General features: G+C 42.6%; 2 protein-coding genes across 3 annotated transcripts; both read left to right on the forward strand.

The window, feature by feature from the left end:
• The first annotated feature begins 2,961 nt into the window (after window positions 1-2,961).
• LOC308317423 (uncharacterized protein) lies at window positions 2,962-6,328 on the forward strand. Its single transcript, XM_080766406.1, has 3 exons — window positions 2,962-3,149; window positions 4,145-4,891; window positions 5,903-6,328. Exons 1-3 carry the CDS (start codon window positions 2,981-2,983, stop codon window positions 6,190-6,192), a joined length of 1,206 nt encoding a protein of 401 aa, XP_080622532.1. The 5' UTR covers window positions 2,962-2,980; the 3' UTR covers window positions 6,193-6,328.
• Window positions 6,329-8,835: 2,507 nt separating this feature from the next.
• On the forward strand, window positions 8,836-25,330 carry ppm1g (protein phosphatase, Mg2+/Mn2+ dependent, 1G). 2 transcript variants are annotated; one of them, XM_080781018.1, is made up of 14 exons: window positions 8,836-8,949; window positions 9,476-9,618; window positions 10,360-10,429; window positions 10,880-10,965; window positions 11,714-11,843; window positions 13,248-13,359; window positions 13,687-13,886; window positions 15,327-15,508; window positions 16,199-16,318; window positions 17,744-17,846; window positions 20,701-20,832; window positions 21,832-21,961; window positions 22,286-22,385; window positions 22,960-25,330. In XM_080781018.1, the coding sequence occupies exons 2-14, from the start codon at window positions 9,508-9,510 to the stop codon at window positions 23,158-23,160; spliced, it is 1,677 nt and encodes a 558-aa protein (XP_080637144.1). In that variant the 5' UTR covers window positions 8,836-8,949; window positions 9,476-9,507; the 3' UTR covers window positions 23,161-25,330. The 2 variants fall into 2 exon arrangements, with proteins under 2 accessions (XP_080637144.1, XP_080637145.1); XM_080781019.1 differs by lacking the exon at window positions 8,836-8,949 and adding an exon at window positions 9,068-9,307.
• The last annotated feature ends 1,596 nt before the right edge of the window (window positions 25,331-26,926 follow it).

Consider the following 26,926-nt stretch of genomic DNA (forward strand, 5'->3'; position numbering starts at 1 on the left):
TTCCTCCTAGCTAACAAACATAAGTTATTTTGTCAATCTAGCTCAGTTTGTTGATATGATCAACAAACATACAAATAAGATCAACATATGGAATGGCAGAACAGGTCAGCTCCATATACGGATATCTAAGGGTATCAGCGGGGGCAGTGTCTTGAGTGTACAGGGTTTGATGAGGGCCCAGGTAGGGCCGGGCCTTAATCTTCTGGCCTGTTGAGAACTCTAGTTTTCGCCGGCTGCCGGTCACGGCTGCACAAATAACTCTAGAGTCTAGAGTTTGAATGGACAGTCAAAAGGGAAACAACAAAGAGGAAGTACGGGTGGGGGGGGATCACTATATGAATTGAAATGTCAGAACAGGTCAGCTCCATCCATATATGGGGTTCTAAGGGTTTGAGGTTTGAGGCCAGATCTAGTGTTGCTGGCCGGCTCCATATATGCAGTTGAAAGTACAAATATTTAGGACGACCGTCGAGCCGATTCTACTCTATGGCTCCGAGACATGGACACTTTCAAAGAAATTAGAGAAACGGCTGGATGGCACTTACACCCACCTTCTAATGACTGAGAGCACAAAATCTCTCTTGGAAGAGCCACCCACCGACTTCTCTAATATACAGAAACCTTCCCTGTGTTTCTTCACTGACTAGTCCGATCTAGAAGAACACAGTTTGCCGGCCACTGCTACAGAGCTGATCAAGAGGTTATATCTTCCCTTCTTCTCTGGAATCCTGCCTCAAAGCAGACCAGAGGTAGACAACTGTCGTTCCCTGATGTCATCGCTAGGGAGTCGGGACACATCGATCAGTATGCAGGAACTGGGGATGGCAATGAAGGACCGGAAAGTCTGGTGTCAGTGGTGTGGCATTGCGAAATCCATGATCTCAAAATGATGATGATGCAGATCTAGGTGATGATCGATGTCTTCTCCATGTATGGTTATCCAGGGTTAGATGAGGTCAGTGTCGATCTTCATATATGGAGACAGCCATATATGGTGGCGTGACGTGTCACGAGGTGTGATGTCACGAGGTGTGACCATATATGGAGTGATGTCACAAGGCGTGACCATATATGGAGGTGTGACCGACGAACCGACTGACAGGTTTTGCAGGTTGTCATAGTAACCTTCGGTCGCAATAAACAGAACAGTGTCATCCAACACCTTTATAACTTTCAACAAATTATACACTGTATTGTTTTAATAACCTTTATTTACAATGGCAGCAGCCTGGTAAAAAGGAAAAGCCTCTAGACTGGGCCTTAAATAAATCAAACATCTGCTGCCATCTTCTGGCCAAGAAGTGTCAGACTCATAACACCAGATTAGTATATGCCCAAGCCAAAAAACACTCACTCACTCACTCACTCACTCACTCACTCACTCACTCACTCACTCACTCACTCAATTCAATTCAACAGGCTTTATTGGCATGAGAAAACATATGTAAAAAACATATGAAAATGTGCACATTGTTGTACTTCACCCAACAGATATGGGAGTTTTTTGTCATTAGTCATGTTTTCAAGCTCTCCTTGGGTGATTGTAATTTGTGGGAAGTATGTGCCTCTGATGTCTTGGTACAGTGGACACAGGCGTTTAGGAAATGTAGCTCAGTTTCCTCTTCATTGTGTGTGCAGTGGGTGCATAGTCTGTCTTCTCTAGGGAGACAGGTCTGCCTGACGGCCTTTCTCAATCGCAAGACTGTGCCTCACTGAGTCTGTACCGTTTACCTAGTCAAGATTTGTCTTTGTTTTGGGTCGGTCATGGTGCTTAGGTATTCTCCTACAGACAGTGTATTCTCTGTTAAGGGCCAGCTATCATTCTAGTTTACTCAGGTTGATCTTTCCAATGTAATGTGTCAGATAGCTTTCGTTTTGCTGTTTTATAATTTGGTGTAGTCCAATTTTTTGGAGTTTTCCATCTGGTGTTCCAGGAGCAGCTGGCTGAGGGGGCATATCTCTCTAGTTTCGCTGTGTGTGAATGCCTTGTTATGGAATGCATCTGGGCCACTTTCTTTTTGGTGGTTGTAGAATTTATTGAATTTAAGTGCTCTCTTTTTTATTTCGATTATGAGTGGGTTATTTTGATGTTTGCATTAGTCCGGAGAATGGATTTGCAGAATTTAATATAGGGTCTCGGTTTTGTGTTTATCCCTGATTTTTCGAGGTCTTGCTTTGCTAATGGTCCCCAGATCTAAGTCAAGATTTAATTGGGATATCTATATTTTTATGTTTCTTTACTTTTGATGGCATAGAAGACCCTTCTTGCCTTCTCTGTGCTGCTGATGTTTAGTCCGAGAGGTCATAGGCGGATCTAGAAATGATGGGCCCCTGGGCCACCGCCATGCAAAAGGGCCCCCACCACCCCGGAGCTTTTTTCCCCTTCTTCCCGACGTGGCGCATTCTGTCTGTACACGTGTACGCATAACAATTATGACATATAGGCCTGCGATATTCAGATTTACAGCAAGGGATTGCTTAAAAATAATAAACAGCCAAAAACTAAGGCAAATAAATGCAAACTGAGGGTGCACCTGCAGTAATGTATCATGATGGTTTAGGACTTTTGGTGTTTTATTGACACAAATGAATAAGCCCATTGTTAATAACAGTGACAAGGACTGTGTGTGTCACTGTTACCCCTTTTTGGGGGCCCCTGAGCTTGAGCCTCTTCGGAGCCTGGGCCCAACAAGCTTGTTGGATAATCCTCCCCTGCAAGAGGTAGGTATCGTTTTTTTGTTTTGTTTGTTCTAATGGGATTGTATTTAGGCTACTATACTCACTCACTCACTCACTCACTCACAAACCAGACCAGAAGATGGCAGCAAAACCCCTCTAGCCCGTTAATAGAGTTTGAGAAGAAGTCCTCCCCCGTGCATTATTATTGTTTTATTCTTTATTTCCCCATGGCTGACGGTCCTACTGTGGAGTGTGGACATCTTATTTTACCTACTGTATACTAGTACAGTACAGTACAGTGATGATGATGTCCATGTCCAAAATGGACCTCAAAGCGTTGGTCAACGAGCGGTTGATGGTGGCTGCTGAGGAGATATTTGGTCTCTTTGAAAGAGTGCTAGTCGACTATGAGGAAGAACGGGAGATTGAACGCCAACACAATAAGCTGCTGCTGGCTGCTGGAGGGAGAGGTACAAGAAAAGTGTATTCTGTAGTTTTAAAGTTTTTGTGTCATCACTTAAATTTGGATGTGTTCTGATTCTGAACGATAGCGTCGACGTACTAAACTACTAAAGCATAGCGTTATGTTTAGCTTCAAAGTCAATGGTCACTTTGTTCCATGTCATTCGACAGTCAGCATCCCTTAAAATGCGCCATTTTGCATCCCTCAAAATAACTGTACAGTTATTAAATAGGCCTACGTAGGCCTATCTATTTGGGAGGGTCAACCCTAACCCTAATTATCTATTTGGGAGGGTCAAGGTCAATGTCAACCTTAACCCTAATTATCTATTTGGGATTTGGGAGAGTCAGTTACCCTAACCCTAATGATCTGGGAGGGTCAAGGTCAACCCTAACCCTAATTATCTATTTGGGATTTGGGAGAGTCAATTACCCTTACCCTAATGATCTATTTGGGAGGGTCAAGGTCAACCCTAACCCTAATGATCTATTTGGGAGGGTCACGGTCAACCCTAACCCTAATGATCTATTTGGGAGGGTCAAGCGGCTCAAGCCTGATATCAAGCCTGAGCTTGATCTACAGATCTACATGCTCATTTGAAGCATAGCCTAATAAGCTTCAAAGCTGTTGTTTGGAGCACTGGGCTAGACCATAATGACAGGCAATCACCAGGGATGCCAAATGAATGGCTGCACAGCAATGTAGCTGTAGCGTAATCTCTCTAACCATACATGTGAACCTCTAAATATAATAATATAATAATAATAGTATATTTGATTCACAATCAAAATCTGATCTCCTTTAAAAAAAAATATATATATATAGTTTAGATAGATAGATACACATACTTTATTAATCCAGATGGAAATATCTTCTGTCTCTTGAATAACTGCAGCGTAATAACTGCTTTCTAGCCTACCTGTTGTGTATTTGGCCAGTAAATTATATTGTGTATAATTTAAGGCTACATTTCTGTTTTGGTTTGTTATACTTTCCTTCCAGCCCCTCCTCTGCTTCCTGTTAGTGATGAGGATGTTGTCCCCGAGCAGCAGCTTTGCATGCAGGAGAGGACATCCTGTGTGTACCAGAAGGATCCAGGACCTCCACAGATCAAAGAGGAACAGGAGGAACTTTGGACCAGTCGGGCAGCAGAGCAGCTTCAAGAGTCAGGGAATGTTGATGCCCAAGACTCCATGTTCAATATAATTTATGCTCAAAGTCTAAAAAGTGACCTTGATGAAGATGGAAGACAGTGCCCACCTCTATGTCAAAGTGAAGAAAATGCAGAATGTGACCCTGCACCTAGCACTTCAACTGACAAGATCAAAACAGAGCCTGATGAAGAAGGCTGCAAAGAAACAGAACCAATCAGTGACTGTTCGTCCTTTTCTTCACGTCGTTCTGTTGTAGAGAGTGAAGACAGTGGCAGTGATGAAGATTGGAGCAATAATAAGACATGTTTGAAAACAAAGAAACCACAGCAACTGGGAGATTTGGTAGAGAAACTATACAGTTGTAGTGTCTGCAACAAAGACTTTGGGCATAAATACATACTGTCACGTCACATGAAGACTCACACTGGAGAGAAACCATACAGTTGCAACATTTGTGGGAAACATTTTATTCAGCAGTCCTATTTGCAGACTCATATTATTTCGCACTCAGATCATAAACCCTATACATGTAGTTTGTGTGGCAGAGGATTCACACAAGTTGGAAATCTGAATGCCCATATGAGGATCCACACAGGTGAAAAACCACACAGTTGCACTGATTGTGGTAAAGGTTTCAGGCTGAAGTCAGATCTCTTCAAGCACACTATTATTCACACTGGAGAGAAACCATACGGTTGCACTGTTTGTTGTATGAAATTCAGTGCTCAGTCTAATCTGTCACGCCACATGAAAACTCACTCGGGAGAGAGACCATACAGTTGCAGTGTTTGTCATAAGAAATTCACTCGACGTTCACATCTAAATATTCACATGAAGACCCATGCTGCCATGCTGGAGAGAAACTTTAGTGTTGCTTGATTTAAAAATCACACCTGTGTGAACTGATCGGTGCAACACTATACTTTTATTGTGATAGTTACTGTACTGTACGGTTTTGTTAGTTATATTTTTATTGTTATTGCGACCACAGGTTGCAGTTAACTATGAAATCGTGCATTTCACGCCCCATATATGGTCATGCCTCGTGACATCACGTGATTAATCCCATATATGGAGATCCCTGATGTCATCAATATTGGCCAGATACTCTACATCTCGCATACCGGCAGCAGAAGAACCCTGCCTCTCATAAGATGCAATGGAAAAGTTCTAGCTGCACTGATGTGTAAAAAATGCCCCATCAAACTTTCAGATTTCACCCAGCGGTATTGCAGATGTTCATATGTCAAACAGACACGTAGTGTGTACATAGACACACTCAAAGCCAGTCATTGGAGTGGTGTGCACCGCTAAAAAATCGGAACATATTGAATGATACATTTTTGATCAGTGGACATACAGTACCATTGTGCATCGTGATTTTCACAGGAAGAGTGTAATTGCAATATACAACACAAAGACTTGCTTCTTGTATGGTCATTGGTCAATGTATGTATTATGAAAATAGAAGTCATAAGAGTGTTGATAAACGGATAAGGAGTTTTGATAAGAGTAGTAGTATCAACAAAATCCTAATGATACCCATCCCAATTTCTGTTAAATTATGAAGAGGCACTAGGTCATTTGTTTTGTTTTTTGCTTTAAGGTATGCAATATCTGCAGAAGAACGCTGACACAGCTGTCCTGGAACGTGGCCTAAAGAACAAGTGGAGGTGGCAGTGGCTAGAAGAGACCGATTCACAAGGGCAGAGATATGATGTGTGGTTAGCAAAGGTAGACATCCCAGGTATGGCCTGGTGTAAGATTTGTAATAAGAACATTGTGTATGCACAGAACGGCAAGAAGGTCTTTGCCAGGCATACTGCAGACCACCACCACAAAGGGATGCTCCACCAAACACTACAGCACACAGAAACTCTGCCAAATGTTCAATAACTAAATGGATTCTGCTATAGCCTGGGTTCCAGCCTGAATCGCTGCATTCTATGAGTCTTTTTTTGTCACTCACTACTCACAAAACAGATTGACGGAACGATTCAGGCTGGAACCAACCCAGGCTATGATTCTGCATCCAAAGCAACAGAAACCTTGTACACCAATAAAAGTTTGGTCAAAGATTGATATTTGGAGGTGTGTATAATATACCTGCTGCATAGACACCTGACTATGTGAAATCTCAAATTATTGCACCAATCTTTTATTTCAAACTGATCTCAGGTTCATTTGGTTGCATTTTCACACACACACACACACACACACACACACACACACACACACACACACTAGAGTTACAATTACAAATGTATAAATTAATAATTGAGCAATGAGGATTTTACTATCGTTTTACTGACGACCTTGATACATTCTTTAGATTGTAGGTAAGTCAAACAAACATTATTCATGCAATGTTTTCAGAAGTAGCACATAGACTGTGTCAAAGGCTTTGGAAAGATCCACAAACAGGGCAGCACAATGTTTTTCTCATGTAAGGCGGAGATGATATTGTTGGTTACGAGAGTGACAGCGGTAACTACTGTGATCAGCCAGACTGATTTAAATTTCAACAGAGAAACTGGAAAGAAATGCTTTTAATTGTGAGTTTATGAGTGTTTCCAGGATTTTAGCAAGACATGTATCCAGACATGGACTGGATTTACAGTAGTAGGGGCCCCCGGGCTAGACTAATTTTTCAGGGCCCCTGTGTATTTTGGTTTAATTTTGGGGTACCCAGCCCCCCAAAAGAGGGAGAGAGAGACAGACAGTGACAGAAACTATAGCCGCTGTGCATGGCGGGCTTTAGATTTGATAAGGCTTTCCACAGCTACCCCACAACAGAGCTTTAAAAACAAACAAGAATTTCTGTCCCATCGAACAGAGTTGGATGCATCATGACAGAAGGCCATGTGATGATAAAAAGAAAAAGGGCCAAGGCCTACAGTTAGAGGTCAGGTCAAACATATTTGCAGAGAGTGAGAGAGACGCGGTTTATGGTGCACTAACAGGCAGGCTGAGCCACCAGGTGTAACACTTATGCAATATAATTTATTTTATATGAGCACACAAAATGTATCACTACATGGTTATTACTCGACTACAGGGTATACACTAGCGTTAAAGGGTATAATATATGGGCATTATAGGCTACAACTCCTTGATCCCATGCAACTTCATCTGTCCTTAAAATTCACAAACCACCTCTTCCTTTTGTACTTACTCAGAGGAGAGTAACAAAAATCACATTGTCAATCACAAATCATTGTCAATGCGTTTACAAAAACAAACTTTGAACTAAAGACAAACATTAAACCTGTGTATAGGAGGGACTAGTGCCCCTTTACAGAAGGCTCATGGGTATCTCCTACACCCAGCCCATGTCACAAACGAGGAAGTATGGCAAAAGATCAGCCAAGCCATCGGCCCACATGACATACTCTCATAAAGCGTAAACTGAGATGGTATGGACACATCACCAGATCCTCAGGCCTTGCAAAGACCATCCTGCAAGGCACCGTACGAGATGGCAGGAGAAGAGGGAGACAAAAGAAAAGATGGGAAGATCAGAGAATGGACACACTTGAAACTCTGCAGTGAGGCAATGAGAGCTGCCGAGGACAGAGAGGGATGGAGAGAGCTGGTCAACAGATCGTCTGTGGTGCCCCAACAACCCTCCGGGGTTACGGGATAGGTGAGGTGAGCGCCCCTCAAAAATAAAGGGAGCTGACATCATGGACCCTATCTTGCCTTTACCAATACCGCTAAACTTTTTAGGTATTTTACTACTATTTAGATTTTCTTTTATAGAGTTCATAGAGCCGGTTGCTTGATTCACACAATCTGGCAACACTGGGCTTAAGTTCACACTTCCTCCTCTAGGGGCTCCTGTCCAGTGCTCTCCTCTGTGCTGCGTGTAGGCGTATATTCTTTCGTCCGAGCATTCTACGTCCGAGCATAGACATGGTAACGCCCCGGCTGCCTCTGATTGGTCTACCGACACAGCCACACCGGGAAGATACATGCTGGATAGTCTGCTGCGCGAGGTTACTTCGTGGTGGGAAATAAATAAATAATACAAGTCAAGTACGATATGTAATAGCTACAAGAGAATGACAGCTTGGCACGCGCGACAGCAACTTTTATTTTTGTAGAAGAGGTAAACTAATATTGTTTATGCCGTTGGCCTGTTTTTTGTATAGGTAAACTTTAAACTTTAAACATTATTGTACTGTAAAAAAAAAAGTCTCTTTTCCCTTGATCTTTATTAGTAGAGAGTAGTATTAGTTTAGTGTTTAGTTTAGATTAATACACAATAATCAACACTAACACTTTAATTTAGAACACAGTCAAATCAAATCATACTAGGCCTACATAGGCACAAACAATATTAGTTTGCCTCTTCTACTTTCTACAAAAATTAAAGTTACAAATTACTGTCGCGTGTTGCCATTCTCTTGTAGGCCTACTTGTATTATTTCCCACCACGGAGTAGCATTGCATCTCGGAGGACAGGCAAGAGCGGCAATGTCGGTAGGCCAATCAGAGGCAGGCGGGGCGTTACCATGTCTATGCTCGGACGTAGAAAGAATATACGCTGCGTGCGTGCGTACGTTGCGTGCAGGGTTGTCTCTTGAGTCTTTAGTGGAAGCTCTGTGTTGATCGCTGCTGCTGCTTTCACACGTGCACAATCGTTTCTAGGTAATAATAACCCACTCAGGAACTAGGAACTATATATGAACTGCGGGGCTGGGTTCGCAACGGCCTGGGTTATCGACATATTTTTGTTGTATTTATTTATTTAATAATAACATTGTGATCCATTGTGATATGAGCGGAGGGAGGGAGGCAGGCATACAAGGAACGACTTGGAACTTTAGCCTTGCCGGGTTAGCTTTTTCAAGCTAGCTTGGTAGTTAGCTAGTGACTGTCTGCCTGCTGCTGCCTGCTTCCACTTTGTTGATGTATCGCTAACGCCATTTAGCAGCAGCAACACTGCTAAAGCAAGCGGGGCTAACGAAACGCAGTCCATTGTCAAACAATACTGAGCTTATAAAAGGTGATTTTTGTACTTCGTCCGGTGTCGCGCAAACTAAGTATATACCGGGGTTTTTTTTTATAGCGTGGAAGAAAGAAATGTGCTGCTGGTGTTGTTGTGCCTCTGTTGAAATACGAGTAAAAGTCCAGCGGTTTTCCCCCCCTTTCTTGTCGCCTCCCTCCTCGCCAGGTTGAAAGCCATAGAAGCCGACCACCACCACCATGGGGGCATATCTGTCGCAACCCAACACGGCCAAAACATCTGCCGATGGCGGCAGCAGCATCATGAGTTACGGCTTCTCTGCTATGCAGGGCTGGAGGGTCTCCATGGAGGTGAATGAATGAGCTGTGGTTTTCAACCAGTAGTCCTTGAGGGGGTTCCAGGTGGTCCCCTTGTGAGCTAAATGGTGGAGAGTTGGTAACCAAATGAACCCTTAAGCCCAAACCACACCAAAGGGTCGGGTTGGGTAGACCACACCAATGCAACTCATTGTGTTTTACCCTAAAACGGTTTTGTCCTAATCCGACCCTTTGGTGTGGTTTGTTATATATCTTTAACTCTTGAGAACGTAAGATTAAACCATTTGATTGATTTATTTTATGTTCTCTAGAGTAAAATTATGAATGTACAAGTGTACACAATTAGAGAATGTTAAATAATTGTTATTTTGTTCAACATTTGCCTGTCTCTCCTAATGGTAGATGATGTTGGCATCAATACAGCATGGAATTATGGAGAAAATCTTATCCAACGATAACAAGTTTTGGGTCTGAGATCTAGGTACTTAAATGTCATCAAATGGTGGTCTGTGGCTCAAATGCAGAATAAATAATGAAAAGGGTAACTCATGAACATGGCTGCAGTTGACATGTGTTTGTTCATTTAATACTCTTAACGGTTTAACAACCGTTTGGTTACAGCAGGTGATTTCCGAAAATGCAAAGGCATTTTTTAGTCTGTAGTAACACAATTGAGGTTCATGAACAGTTATTTAACATAATACTGTTATACAACATGTTTACAGCTAACTTGACTGTATGTTAAAGTCAACAGATTTGTTTGTGTCCCAACAGGATGCTCATAACTGTATCCCAGAGCTTGACGAGGAGACGGCCATGTTTTCTGTCTATGATGGCCATGGAGGTAAAATAGCCACACATGCACTCGTTTTCTGTACTGTACTTCAAAAATGTCCCATAAACTGCATTCTAAAAGTTGTTCAAATGGTATCTGGAATACTCTCCTTAAACCACGGTCCGCTGACCTCACACCGAAATTTGTTTTACTGAGAATAAGGGTAGAAATAAGTTTAGCGTTGGGCATAGCATTACTCAGGTTAAGTTTGTTATAGCATTAGGTTTTGGCACCATTTTACTTGGCTTAAGGTTAGGAATAAGGTTAGCTAGGTTTAACCTTTTAAGTATAGTTACGTTTAGGAATACCAGGCTGAGCAGTTCCACCGGTTGTATGATGGTGACTGTGTTTTGAGGCGAGCTTTCCAGTATGTGTTCAACTAAACCTAACGGGTCCACACACATCAGAGAAATACAAGTTCAGTTGACTCCTACTACTTTGTTTCTCTGTCCTCTAAAGGCGAGGAGGTGGCTTTGTACTGTTCTAAGTACCTTCCTGATGTCATCAAGGAGCAGAAGACCTACAAGGATGGCAAATTGCAAAAGGTGAAAAAAATGTGGCCATAGCCACATGGGCTGACCCCATTACATTTGTGATGACAGCTATGACTGTTTTTAGCCCAAGGAGTGTTATTTTGTGCAAAACAAATGGTAAATGGTGCATTTATATAGCGCCTTTATCCAAGGCGCTTTACATAGATTGTGCATTACATTCACCCATTCACACACTCATTCATACACCGATGGCGGCAGAAACCATGCAAGGTACCATCCAGCACATCAGGAGCAATTAGGGGTTCAGTGTCTTGCTCAAGGACACTTCGACACTAACTCTGGGGGAGCCCGGGTTCGAACTGGCAACCTTGCGGTTACCATCCAGCCACTCTACCCCTGAGCAGCTGCCCCCAAATGCTTGGAATGGGTTCAGAATCATGAAAACCCCCTAGTTTGGCTATAGACTCCCTAGTTTGAACACAGCCACTTGCCAAAATGTGCCTAAATGTGCACATTTGTGATGACGGCTATGGCCGTTTTTAGCCCAAGGAGTATTTTTCGTGCAAAACTAATGCTTGGAATGGATTCAGAATCATGAAACCCCCTTAGTTTGACATGTCACATGCTACTTGAAGCATAATGAAATTTAGAACATTTTGCCAAACTTTCAGCAGCTGTCAAAAGGTGAATTGAGCATGCCATGGTGCCATGCCATGTGTCTGTATTTCTGAATGGTTGTGTGGTCCCTGGTCTGCTGTCTGTATATATGTATGTTTATCTCCGTTTATTTTATTTTCAGGCTCTGGAGGAAGCCTTCCTTGCCATCGATAAAATAATTACAACCGAGGAAGTGATCAAAGAGCTGGTCTTGATTGCTGGACGACCCACTGAAGAGCCAGCCAATGAGAAGGTGGCAGAGGAGGACGACGGTGAGTGGACCCATACAGTTGGCCTGACATGGCCAGACTAATAGCACTGTGATATCAGTCTGGAACCTGCATCTCCAAGGGGCGAAGTAAAGATTTCTATGGTTTCCAGTCAGGACGAAGAAAGGCGCAACAGTTTTCTCAGTGCTTCTATGGTTACCAGTCTACCATACTGTGTCGCTGAGTGTAGACAATGATGATGGTCTTATTGGTCCGTTGTTTATAAGGTGACAGAAAACGTTGAAATGCTCATCTCATCCAGTGAGAGAGGAAACGCTTGTACATTCAAAACTTCTGCATTTTAGTAGTGATCAACTACTGGTAGTCAGGGTAATTGCAGGATATATCATATTTTCATCATTGATCAAGAACATGTTCACATGGTATTGAGTACAGATTCATATACAGACGTCAGACGGTATACAATAAGTTGGTCGTAAATAACGTGCGTAATGTCTAAGCTATAACAGACATGCAATTCAACTAAATCCCTTACCGATGATATTAATTAAGGCTCTCTTCCATAGTGTTTGTTTGTCATGTTTATTTCGAATATGCCAATAAAACAGTATACATATAAACATATATGTACACCCTAATACTATCCCATATACTTACACACATACATCCATATTATACATATAAAAATGTGTCTATTTTAATTTATAGACAATTAAATACCAATATAACATAACATTATACATAAATATAATATATTTTGAGTACTCGTGAATTAATGATTTGTGTACAGTGGTTCTCAAACTTTTTGAGTGGTGCAACCTCTCCCTTACGAAGCTAAGGGAGTGATCTCATTGGACTAAACTCCCAACTAGCTTGTCTCGAGCTGGTGATGTGGTTTGACTGAGCGACTGCTTTCGTGCAGTGATGGCGGGATTCTTTCTTTCTGCATTTCTTGCTTCACCGTCAGCGCTCCACACTGTTAACATTGCGCATGATAACTATAACTCAAATGTCAACAACTTCCCCAGCTGCAAATCTGCTGTATATGCAAGGCCACTGCTTTAGTACTGCACTGTGCTGATGAAACCACAGGAAACCATTACTTGGGTTTGTCAACACTGATGTGTCACCTTGTGGATGTGACAGTCGACAATTATGTGACACCTCTACCACCAACAGCCATACGATATCAAGTTGGGACAGAAGCAATCATTCATTAGGACTTTGGCACACCTTTTTGTTTGTTGGCAACAGGAGAACAGACAGCCTAAACACATTATCTTGTGATTCAATTAAAAAAAAAGATTAATGAGGCTTAAACTTTCATTGTTTGTTCATCTTCAGGAGTAACTAAAATAGTAATAATCATACAACCCTAACATGTCTAAGTTCTAACATTCCATGTTTCTGACTCAACCCTCCTTCCCCTCTTCTTTCCCTGTGCAGTGGACACGGAGGAGGCGGCTTTGCTTCACGAGGAGGCCACCATGTCAATCGAGGATCTGTTGGTGCGCTACGGCCAGAACCTCAACGCTGTCAAACACGCTGCTGCAGCCAGGTAATTCAGAGCCTGTCTCAATAAAACTGCTGTGACGAGTGATGGTTATTTTTGGCAAACGTAACATGTAGTCTGTCCCTGTACTGTTCTATATTTACAGTGGGGTGTCATCTGTTGGAAAACTGTTGCCTCGTTACTGCCTTTGTTTACAGGATTTATGGGATCTAATAGTTAAAGGTTTATGTCTATCTGGAGGGCAGACATTTTGAGAATTTGTAATATGGTTATTATGTTTAATCCAAGAAGGTTTTGGACACTAATCACATCCCTGCTGCTGTTGACCAGGCTCTGTTAGTTCTGCTAAGTCTCATTGCTTTCTGCTCCTAGTGCGGCTGCCAAGAAGGCCTCCTGCCCTCACCCGGAAGCCACAGGGGAAGGAGGAGGAGCGAAGAAGCCAGGTCTGAATGGGGAAGTGGAGGAAGAGAGCAACGGGAAGGTGAAGGAAGGAGAGAAAGCATTCTCAAAGTTGCGAGCCTGCCGCAGAGCTGCGCTTGGAGGGGGTTCTGGCAGTGCAGACTCCTCCTCAGGTAGGCTGTCCAAAGGAAACCTTGAGTCTGTAAAACCGAAAGACAGCCCTGCTTTCGTCTTCATACAAGCTGCTTTCTTATTTGAACACTGGGAAATGTCTGTGGGATCAGTTCGGGACATTGTCCGGTGTTTGCCTTTTCACACATGGAGAATGTCTGTTTAACTCCTCCCCCCGACGTTAGGTGGCATAATTTCCCATCATTTCCCAAGTCTTGAAAGGAGGATTTTCAAACCGCCATAAGTCCTTGGTGGATTTTCTGCCATCCACATTTAGGATTTAATTTGTACAGAGACGCTGCCGCCATCTAAACGCTTCTGAGGAGAGGTAAAGAGTGTGTGCGTGTTCCAATGATACTAGAGTGTGTGTGGGGGGCGGAGGGGCGGGCAAACTCCGACTTTTTAAAGTGAACGTGTATGCTGGCACCTGGAACTGATGCATTCACACATGAAGGTAAATGGTGTGTTAAGGTGAGTGGTGGGGTCTCGGTAGTAGACACGCACATTAGCTACTACCACTTAAATGTAACGGCCTTAGCGAGATGCGCGAGGATCAAATGCAATCTTTTTGATTTCCACAGTCCATGACGGATACATTGAATTGCCTAGAAAAGTCTAAAGTTTGGACCTTAGTCGTCTGGAGACATGGAACTCCAATGAACGGGCTACACCAGTGTGTTTTGGGACGGTCTGAATGTAGATTTCCCCAGACATATCGGTAGGCTTTGATATTTTACATTCATGTGTGTGTTTTTTTATTTTTTGTGCTGTTTTTCAGACGGGTATATACAAGTGCTCCGATCGATCTGCCACCGATTGGTGATATTTTCATTCCAAATGACTAGATCGGTGATCAGCAATTTACCTGATCTAGAGAAACTGATCTTACCAATGGTACCAAATACCATTTTTAAGTGGTATAAAAGTCATTGAATCAAATGTATAGCATATTGTTTTGCATCTTTGTGCAGGCCTAAACATTCTTACCTTCCTGCCCACACACAGGAACAGTTTTGATGTGGGTTTTGACATATAATTATATTCGAAATATTCAAAATTTCCCCTTACGCACAAGATCGGTCAATCGTGAGAAAAACATGATCGGTCCCAAAAACCTTAGCCTGGCCCAGTCAGCCTGCTTTCTGGTATAGTGGGGCAGGTAGCGCATGGAGCAAGAGCTGTATGAAATTGATTCACCAATCTGAGCCCCTACCCATCTCCCTGGTAGAAGGCAGCAGAGAAAACTGATGTCACCGTTTTGAGCGACGCCCCCTCTGCACAGTTGTTCACTCCCACTCCTAGACCAGGAAATGTGTCTTGTTCCCCCAGGTTTTTTGGCCGAAATGAAAATAGATTTCTGTGTACAGAGGCTACAAATTCCCTGATCGGAGCACCTCTAGTTGTATAGTGTTAACAACACCTTTCCCTCTCATGTTCTCTAGGTGGAGCCGCTGGTCCAGAGAGCAGCAGCAGTGCAGGAGGGGCGAAGGCCGGCAAGGCGGGGGGGGACGCAGGTCCCTCCTGCTCATCTTCCTCCAAGGCTCCAGCAGACGACAAGTCTGTGTTCTTTGATGATAGTGATGAGTCAGAGGAAGGAGAGGAGGAGGGCAGTGATGATGAAGAGGTGAGGGGTAGCAGTACTACTTAAAACTAGGATAAAAAGGTACGTCGACCGATACCGCCCTCATGTACTCTTACTCTGTACTCTGAACCGGCTCCCGGTACTTTGACCTGAGTAACAACACATCCAATTGACACTAGGCTGAATGAATGCGTTTCTCTCAAACGGGAGCAAGTCTGACCCGACACTGCAGCAAATCGCCAAATGCAGCCGATCTACAAGCATAAATGACAACCGACAAGGTTATATCGGAGATCCATCTGCATCTATGAGAAAAGGGGGGTAAAATGTGTGGTTACTCAGCAAAAATAAAAAGTACTGATATCGTTACTCGGTATCGGCAAGTATTAAAAATTAAGTACTTGGTCTGAAAAAATTGTATGGGGACAACTCTAGGTAGGAGTCTAGGAAAGGGAAGGGATAGCAGCATTTCTGTGCTTGTTTAGATATTTAGCTAATGGTTCAGGTAGAGCATTTGGACCCCCCCCACACACAGACACACACACCCACACTCCCTGTGCTGTCTGGTGATTGAAGCAGAATAATATCTTATATAATATCTTTAACCCATTTCGTTCCCCATTCACATAATCTAAATAAATGTCTCAATGTTGACGAGACTTCATTTTGCTCAACATCACCAACCATCCTGTCTGGAGCAGGACACCAAGCTAAGTGTGTTCTTGTCATCAGGATGGCAGTGAAGAGGGGGGTGATAGCAGTGACTTAGAGGAAGAGGATACAGAAGAGGGCGAGGAAGACTCTGAGGATGAAGAAGAAATGTGCCTACCCGGGATGGACGGCAAGGAGGAGGTATGTATGAGATGGAGCAGTTCCATGATGAACGATCTCTGTGTAGGAGTGTAGATGGGTGAAATCCATGAAACAGTCTGCCATTCCTAACTGAAGTGTAGATGGGTGAAATCCATGAAACGGTCTGCCATTCCTAACTGAAGTGTAGATGGGTGAAATCGATGAATGGTCATTACTTTCACCAAGAGGTCCTGTGGTCATTTGTGTCCAGTAGACGTCATTGGCGTTTAACTGATCTACCGTAAATCCTCCAATAAACTCCTCCTTTCTATTTATTACCGGGCCCCTATTAATCACCGGGAATGGCGTTGAATTAAGTAATAAATTCCGGCCTCCTTTTATGAGCCGGGGTTTTTTGTGTTGTTTTTTCCCCAAGTGCCGTATCTGTTACTTTCGCTGCTCTGGCTGGCTGTGCCTGTCACGGTCAGCGCCCACTGTCCAGATCCCGTGGCCGCGGTGCTCGGCTCGCACACAATACAACAACAAAGTTAACTTCGGGAGAGAGCCCCTACAGATCTGCCCTTCATGCAACGAACGTTATAAACGGCAGATCGATGAGCGCATGGGGCTGCGCCAGGCTGCAAAACCCCCCATGCGCTCATCCATCTGCCGTTTATAACGTTGTGGATCTCTCATTTTATGGAACGAACGTACCACCGGTATGCTGTTAGCTTGTTGCTAACGGGACCCCGTTGGCAAGTCTGTAGGCCTTTACCACAGTATCTCAGTTGAAGTTATATACCGGTATATTTGTGAATGTGACCAGATTTGACTGAGGGACTGCCTGTATTTTTATTTTTTTCATGTCGTATGAAAGCAGGGAATCATATAGCTTCAAATGACGATGACATTGGTTATTCAAGTTAAATTGATGTGTTGATGTTATTATGGTATTTACCATAGGCAATATGCCAATAATGGAAAAACAGTTAAAATGACCATTGAGCACCTGCAACTGCACTGTTCAATATTTCATTAGGACTTGGTTTCAATAGGCTACATGAGCCCAATACATTTTACTGTGTTCTAACTGACCCAAAATGTGATTTGTTCATTATGATCAGTTTGAAAAATACAGGCCTCCTTCTTATAGCTGCCTCCTTCCAATAAAAGCCCGGTATCAAGATCGGTTGAGACAAATAATAGCCCTAATAGGTTCCTAAAAGAGGATTTAGGTTCCTAAAAGAGGATTTACGGTAATCTCTACTTGACTACTCTAGCGTCCCTATTCTGGGCATGTCATGACAGTCGAACATTCAGTGCAAATAGGCAAACTATCAAGAGAAATTTAAATTGGCTATTTTCGGTGAAGAGATTTGGTATAGAGGGGAAAAAAGGTACAACAAATGATGGTATATTTGGGTTTATAAGTGGTTAACCGCTCTTTGTTTGTGTGTTTGTGTTTGTGTGTGTGTGTGCGCACAGCCTGGTTCAGACAGTGGCACCACAGCAGTAGTTGCCCTTATCCGAGGGAAGCAGCTGATTGTGGCGAACGCTGGGGACTCTCGCTGCGTGGTGTCTGAGCGAGGTAAGACCACTATCAGTTAACCTTCCAAAAAACGGTCCCCGTGGACTTTACTTTCAGTCAACAAGTCGTGGCATTTAAACATACTAATAGTAAGTGCTCATACCGCTAATGGTGGCATGAGTGAGCATGAACAAACAATCTTAAAGATGGAGTGCCGTGATTTTTGTATGTGTCTATGGAGTTAAAGGCGTAGTGAAATGAAAAATATGTTTTTTACACTTTTAGACCACATCCGTGGTCATCATATGAGCATACCATGAGCATACCTAACAATGGATGCCAAAAGAATGAGTAAATTCTAATTTTTGTGTATTTTTATATCAAAAGTCCATACAAATCGAATTTTAATTACTTCCTGAAAACAAAAACGTACTGCGTGATGACGTGTCGAGGCCCACATTGATAAAAACCAATAAAAATGAAGCTCGCCCGTTTAATTCCCCATATCTGCGCATCCGTCCAACACAGCTGCTACTGATGACAGAAATCCTCAGTTTTTATTCCCATTCATAAACGTCCAGAAAGTGTATTACTCTGTTTCAACTTAATCATCACGCTAAAATATGTATGAAACATTATAGGGTAGAAATAAGCCACATAACAGTAAACTGGTAGAGCTGGCCGACTATCTGACTTGTAAACAAACCGATCCATGCGCCCTACGTATAGCATAACTACCGTCCCATCGCCTGAAGGCGATTGGTTCAGAAACTTCAGAGTGGTGTTTCAAGCTGAAACAGTCTGAAACTTCAAAATAAAATGCCCACCATTTCCATTTCACTACGCCTTTAACATTACTCTAATAGTTGTGGTTATAATATTCAAATGATGTCTTCCCTGTGTATTTTTGGTTTCTTCCTGAAAGTAGAAAGCCTTTGAGTCAAAAGGTCGAATCGAAAATACCGCTTTACATCATAACCCTAACCTCTCTCCCATTATCATACAACACCGTTGGGGGTGAGCCTTAAGTTCAGGTGGGTGGTGCTAAGGTGAAAACCAGGTATACAGAAAAACATAGTTTTAACACTTGTTTCTGTTTTTCTGCGGTAACTCCGGAGGAAAATCTGCGGGATTCTGAGTGTTTCTTTTTTCTTTCAAGGTTTTAGACCGTTAACCAGGACTATAATCAATGTGTTTAGAGCAGAAATAACTCTAAATATGCTAAATAAACCTTAAAGTACCACAACAAAGTAATTAAGATCTATTAGTCAAATCTTCGACTTCATCCATTTTTATTCAATAATAATTCACTCCTTCATGAACATTCTTTAGTACAATTCAAATAACAAATGTGAAATGAAAGTACAACGGGTCCAACATGAACATATACGCCAGCCAGTCAGCCAGCCAGCCAGTCAGTCAGCCAGCCACTCAGTCCGTTAACCAGCCAGCCAGCCACTCAGTCATAGCCAGTCAGTCAGTCAGTCAGCCTGCCTGCCAGCCAGATAGCCAGGGGCCAGCTTGGGGGCTTCCTCAAGAGGAATATCTGCCTCAACCAGAGCCTTTGTAAAATCCAACACAAAGGTCTTCCTTTCAGCAGTACATGGTCTTGGAGAGGCAGGCAGTCAGGGTTTCAGTCCTAGATCGTACTGCAAAACAAAGACAATGTGTTAAAACCCTAGCATCCCTATTCTGAGGGTAACATTAGTCAAAAATAGCAGATCTACAAGTTCCCAAACGATGCCTCACCTAAGTGGGTGTCTAAAATTACTGAACATGAATCCAACACAACACTGCACTGTTTGACATGGTGCTGTCAAACAAATCTATGAAGGCACTAGGGAGGGCACCAAAACAGAGTGGGCACTAGGGAACGGTGGGCAGACTGGGCACCAGGGATAGGTGGGCACCAAAACAGAGTGGGCACTAGGGAAAGGTGGGCAGACTGGGCACCAGGGAAAGCTAGGCACCAAAACAGAGTGGGCAAGCTATCTATGAAATCTATTAAAAAGTTGAATCTGCAACACAATTTGATATGGTCCCTCACCCTGGCTCCTACTTCATCTCTCTCAGCTAAAGGTTTTCTCTCAATTCAATTCAATAAATAAAAAATATAAAAAATATTTCATATTCTCTCACACACGCATGCATGCACGCATGGTCGCACGCACGCTCTCTCCAAACACACACAAGCGAGCACACACACACACACACACACACACACACACACACACTTTCGCTCTCTCTCACACGCACTTCGCATGCAGTCTCTCCAAACACACACACTTTCTCACTCCCATATTTTTTTAAATTGAGTTCAGCATGTTAACCAAACCAGCTAAGCTACAATAGTAGCCTAAATGTAAATGCTAGTAGCCTACTTACCCAAATCACTCGCACTGCTGTTGCTTCAGACGCTCGACATTTCTGTTAGGTATAATCCATGAGTGTTGGCAAACGAGAAACAACACCCCCCGGCCCCCATCCGAATAAAAGTTATTGAATGACGACGAAGTCAGCTCCTCTGCAGTAAATCCGACAGGACTTCCAACAGCTTTTGAAGTTTTGATAAAGTTATATTAAATATTCTGGTCCAGAACCTCCAACATATTAGTCAGCAGTAGAGAATGAGGGGAGGAGGGGCGGGATGCATCCACAGATCCACTGGTTAATATTATGCTGGCCTGGGTAAAGTAAACTACAACATGAACGTGTTAAATTTCTGCAGAAATTCCGCAGCGTTTTCATCAGAACACCGCGGCCGCGTATTCCGTTCGGGCCTGCTGATGATGCATTTTACAGTGGCATTGAAGGGCAAAATGTATAATGTGCCCTAATACTAACCTAGGTCATGAGATGAGAGTTGGAACGTATGAAATGTGATGATAAACCCATTTTGTGACTGTTCCTGTAGGCAAGGCAGTTGACATGTCATATGACCACAAGCCTGAGGACGAGCTGGAACTGGCTCGCATCAAGAATGCTGGAGGGAAGGTTACAATGGATGGACGTGTCAATGGAGGACTCAACCTCTCCAGGGCTATTGGTATGACTGCATATTTGGGTGTAGAGTAGTGGTCTGGTGGGTTCAATTAATTGATATATACTATTACTCCAGACGATATGTGAATCGATAGAGGCTGCTGTATCGATTGTGTGTTTGTACTGTATGTCAGTTTTGACATATAAACACAGGGTGAAGGTGAAATGCACAATAAAGCCGTGTATTGTATTTGTGCAATACTTAAAGTAGCTATAAGCAATAATATGTTAATGTTTAAATGTTTTTCTTCTCTTTTTTTTGGGGTATTCAGACAGCCAGCAATAAGTAAAACGCTCTGTGTCTCTGTGACACATCTAGGGGCCACAATCTGCATTCAAAGATGTTCCTAGAAACTTACTGATAGTCGAAATGACTATCAGTAAGGAAGTAGACAGGCAAATCGACCAAGCTTCTAGGAGAATCTTCGAATGCAGATTGCGGCCCCTAGATGCGTCACAGAGACTATTTCTTGGGAGCGTTTACCCATTGCTGGCTGTCTGAATACCAAAAAAAGAAAGAGCTATTGTAGTAAATACATGGTCATTATTTGGAATCACGTATAATATTGTATATTGTTATATAGCGTTGTATCGTGGCCTCTGGATCATGATACGTATCCGTCGTGAGGTTGCAGCCAATTACCCACCACTAGTAGTGGTTCTCAAAGTGGATTCCAGGGACTCTCACAGTGCAACTACCGGCGAACGCCGGCGATAGTGGGAGATTAGGCGTTAGCCAATTCAATTCATGTGGCGCTCGCGTTCTCCCACTGTTGACAAGCATTGTCAGTGTTCCTTTAGGGGAGTCTGGGGGGGGTCTAAATTAACCCATACAAATCTGTAACGTTTGGTTACATTTGTATACTGTCAGAGTTAAGGAAAGACCTTGTGTAGAGAGACGGGACTGATATGTGGTTTACCTCAGCGTTTTACCTCGGCGGTTTACCTCAGTGTCGGCGTAAAAAAAAGGTTGAGCATTTCTCTTTTTATGTCCGTCATGCAGGTGACCACTTTTATAAGAGAAACAAGGCACTGCCCCCAGAGGAGCAGATGATCTCATCGATGCCCGATGTCAAAGTACTGACGCTCCACGAGGACCATGACTTCATGGTCATTGCCTGCGATGGCATCTGGTGAGTAGTGCAGTAAGTGCATGGCCACACAGCTGGCGGTGGATAATAATTTGAACTGCTAATGGTTAAGGTTTCAATTCAGGTTAAAGCTCTTGAGCCTAGGGCTTGAACCTGAGCTCAGAAATTATTTTCAAATGTCTGCTTAAAAATTGGATGATTTGCTGCTTTTGTTTTAGCAACTTGAGCATCACGCTTGCGAGCATGGACACTGTAAGCTAGTTGAAAAGGCTGGAATTAAAATACAATGGTTATGATGAAGTGTTTTTAGACTTATTTTTTTAATCTGAAACTCTAAATGGTCACCCTGTCTCTGTCTGGTTACAGGAATGTGTTAAGTAGCCAGGAGGTGGTGGATTTCATCAGTGAGAGGATCAAACCAGACCACACTGGCATAGCCAGACCCCTCTCGTCCATAGTGGAAGAGGTAAGGCATCCCATGTTATAGCCAGACCCCTCTCGTCCATAGTGGAAGAGGTAAGGCATCCCATGTTATAGCCAGACCCCTCTCGTCCATAGTGGAAGAGGTAAGGCATCCCATGTTATAGAGCAGGCATGGGACTGGGCCATTTCCATGGTCCGGTTATTCAGGCTTATCCTGGTGGCTTATAACATTGTCTCTAGGTGAGTTTCCATGAAGCTGATATTTTTGTGCATTAAGGCTCTTGCGCAAAATCTCCTGGATGAAAACACCTCAAAATGTGAATACCGGTAAGTCCATTTTTCGCAAAAACACTTTTTCGCTTCCATACACAAATAGTGTATGGAAACACTTGCGGAAAAGGTTTTTAATTAGAATGCATTGTGTCCACATCTCAAATTCAACTATACTCGTGGGGATGTATGGCCCTCGATAGTTGTGGGGATGTTTGGCCCCCAAGTATCGTAATAAAAGTGTGTATACACACACACACGATGTTGGGATATTTTTAATAGATACAGTTTACGCAAGGCTGCATCTATGCGTTGCTCTCTAATATTGTCTTTCCTTCCCCCAACAGCTCCTGGACCACTGTTTAGCCCCTGACACGTCAGGAGATGGGACGGGATGTGACAACATGACCTCCATGATCGTCACCTTCCGGCCACACCCCTCTGCAGTTCCGAGCCAATCAGACGACAACAGGAAGAGGAAGCAGGAGGACGCGGCGATAGAGCCAGAGGCAAATGGAAATGACAACAAAAAGGCTAAATGTGACTAAAAGAAACTGTTCTAGATGGAGCTGCTTTAGCCTCACGTTGCCCAAGAAACGCCACACGTGTTCTGTTCATATTAAATCTACGCCTCTTCAGGATAAATCCACCTTAAAATCTATATAATTATCACTTATGCTGTTCCTATGAGTACCTAATCAATTGAGGTTATAGAAATGAATTTGAGTTAATTTCTCTTTTAGGGTGCATTTTCACTTAAGAGGCCTCATCTTTTTTTTTTCTTTTTTTTTGTAGTTTTGTTCTCTTCTTTTTGGTGTTATTGGGAAGAAGCAGCATTGTAAAGAGAGACCAAAAAAGAGAGAGACCAGGTAGACCTGCCACTTATTGGCTAGTATTGAATAGGCCCACTACTCAGTGGCCGGTTCAATATACCAAATTGGAATGACAAACAAATCGTGTGTATGTAAGCACATAAAAGAAAACGCTAAGAAAACTAGTGTTACCTGCATGCTTGTAAACACATTGTGGAGACTGCTGTAAATGCATGTCTCCAGTTTCTGTTTACATTTCACATGCATTTCTTTTGGATACTTGTCTTGGGTTATGGCGTGCACAGTGGGTGCAGGTTAGTGACATCTTGCCAATTATAAAACTGCACATGTTGGAGTAACCCTCGCTGTGCATATACCGCTTCCTCTTTTCTCTATTTTGTATTTGGGTGCTCATTTAGTCGGAGACTGAGGCACAAATGGACACCATCTACCTTTTAACCCATTTCTTAGTTTATTTTTTCCCTCCCTTGTGCCTGCCACTTTGCATCCCCCAAATGAATGTTTAACACATGGAACACAAGATGTGTGAAGATGGAAGCTGTGACATGAGCTAAAGGTAGTAGGTAGACAGATCTGTGTCATTACAGGGAAAGAGCAGAGTATTTGTGTACATTCTTGTGGACCAAGACATTGCACTCTGATTTTGTTAGAATTTAAAATGTATACCCAGCTATCGGACGCTGTGTCCTACACATTTTATGAAACTAAGCTGAAGGATTTTGTGCACTAGCCCTGCAGGTATAGTTTGTTGCCATTTCTTTGGTTGGTTTTCATTTAAATCCTAAAAATGTGCGAGTAGGGGACGTCAAACTCATAGTTACACATCCCATCCACTTCACAAGAGATTACTATTAATATGCTTCTTATTTTCCGCTTTGTGCTGTCCTGATATTTCTTCCTATAGCCAAAGGCTACTATGATTTTCCTCCCTCCAAATCGGAAAACTTGACATCAAGGAAACGAGATATAGGCCTGTAAACTTGATCCCCAGTCTTGTGTGGTCTTGTAAACATGTTATGTCATGAAACCACTGCCTCACAGCTATAGCTAGCCTGTCACCTTTGGCCGGTACCCTCTGCATGTCTCATTTTCCTCTCATCTCTGTTGTAAAGATTCATTAAGAAAAAATAGATGTAAAGGGAATTCCACTCAAAAAATATATTTGTACGTGCGCTACTGTTGAGTCAGTGCTTTAGACTCGTTTGAATAAATCCCCTTTTTTGTAAACGTGTGGAACATGGTAATATAGCTTCTGATGTGTAAGAATCATAAGATTTGTGATGCTATCTGAACAGTGGAGAAGGTATACAAAATGTATGTTTGAGTGGAACTGCTCTAAAAGTCAACCGATAATCACTGGTAGGTTATTTATCACTCTAATGCAATCGATTAGGAAACGCGGAAGTTAAATTACTGCTGCCGAAGCGATAACTTGTGAAACTGATTTACGTGGCCGTAGATTTAGGGTTAGTAATTGTCAGACAACACGACCCAACAGACGTCTCCACGTTTCCTAATCACAGCCAGTCAGGCGATTCTGCTGGCTTGATTGCATTGGAGTGATAAGTAACCTACTGGTGATTATCGGTTGATTTCCATTCGGATCTGCAAAAAAGTAGCGCAACTGATAACACTTAACAGCTGCCCCCCCAAACCCCATTTAAAAGATCTTGTGTGACTGTGAGTCTGTTTCTAATGTACCGTCTCATTGCCATGCCATTCTTTCTGTACATATATATTTTTTTCTTTTTCTTAGTACTTGTAGTTGAAGAAAAAGTAAATGCATTTTCTTTGTAATTGTGACATTTTTGGTGCATACACTTTTGACACCAGTATGTAAGTACATACAAATAACATTTTTTTTAAAATAATGAAACACCCCAAATCTCGTGTGCTTCTTTAAAGATGACAATCCGAGTAAGATGACCAAGCTACTACAGAGACGAGATTGTGCTGGCAAGCGACTGTTGAATGTTGACTACAAAGCTAGAGGTATCCTAAGGCAGCCGCAGACAAAAACCCTGGCTTTTCCATCACCAGTTATCTGTTAGTTAAAAATGTTTGACTTAAAACTGTAGGAAATACATGCCATTCATATATTGTGGTTGCAAAGGTATTAATTGTTAATTAGTTAATTGATTGCTTGAGTCCTGTGGTGGGAGTTCTGGTCTGGTTTTGGTAAATATAATTAAAGGACCACTTTTCAACCTATCTTCATATAATAGGTCCTCACTAATAATGCTAAAATTGCACAATTCTTTTCTACTTAGTCTGTGTCTCATAGGAGGGCTGTGGGCAGTTCAGAAACTGTACCAGTGCCATCGTTAAGCAGATGTTTTTTAAACAAGATTTCTTTACAAATTTACCATTTTCGCATTTCAACTTCAGTATTAGAAAGCCTGCCGTTTCTATTAGTTTGAATTCCCTATCGATGTCACTGGTGGACAGGTTTCTGAACTGCCCACAGCCCTCATGAGACGGTTACCATTTTATCATGATTATTAGTAAGGAGAGGACCTACTATATATGAAGATAGGTTGAAAAGTGGTGAAGTGGTCCTTTAAGTAGTGAAAAGGGTGGGATATATTCCTCAACCTAGTAGGAAAGTGTGTGAAAGATTTCACGTAAATTGCACGCTGTGTTCATGATTTGAGTCTTTTTGTTCAAAACGTGCCAGTCCTGCAAACTTTGAAAGCCAATGTTAGCCAATTAAGATGGAATATGAAATATCGGACAGATCCGTCTTGAGCACATGACTGATACGGTGTAGCGATTTGCGGGATTTTTTGACAAAATCTGGAGGAGTAATCGTTGTGTGTTTTACAAAAGTCGGCCTCCTGGTAGTGCTATAACAGGTCGGAAACTTTGGGGCAGCCGCAGAGCCGAGTTCATCATTTGCATAGGGAGTGTTTGTGCAAAGTTTGGCATGGATCAGGCCAACGGTGCCGGAGATTAGCTGGTAACGGACACACGGAAGGACACGCACACACGGACGGGAGTGCAAAACATACTCTCCCCATGCCTTCGGCCTGGTGGAGACAAAAATCTGAACTAACCCTTTAATGAGTTACTTTTAAGCTGGTAGATCTGCTATTTTTGCTTAATGTTCCCCTAATTCTGCGGAATGTTGGGACTGTCACTGACTGACTCACTACTAGGGTTTAATAATGTGTATCCAGTCGGCTCGTAGGTCGTAGCCTATGTGTTGTATCGTTTTTGGGTAACATTGAACAACATTTTGGGTATTCAATCATATCAATTTAAGGTCCATTATTTATTCTGCATTTGAAATTGAGCCATGCCATAGACCACCATTTGATGCGATTTAGCCTCTCAGACACAAAACGTAGAATATTTTGTTGTTGGTTAAGGATTTGTCTACAATTCCTGCATGCTGTATTGGTACAATCAAGAGAGAACAGGCAAACGATCAAAATAACAGTTCTTCTACATTCTCTAATTATGTAGACTACTTGTAAAT

The sequence above is a fragment of the Protomyctophum bolini genome, assembly GCF_963924005.1.
Source record: "Protomyctophum bolini genome assembly, chromosome: 1".
In the NCBI taxonomy this organism is placed as follows: domain Eukaryota; kingdom Metazoa; phylum Chordata; class Actinopteri; order Myctophiformes; family Myctophidae; genus Protomyctophum; species Protomyctophum bolini.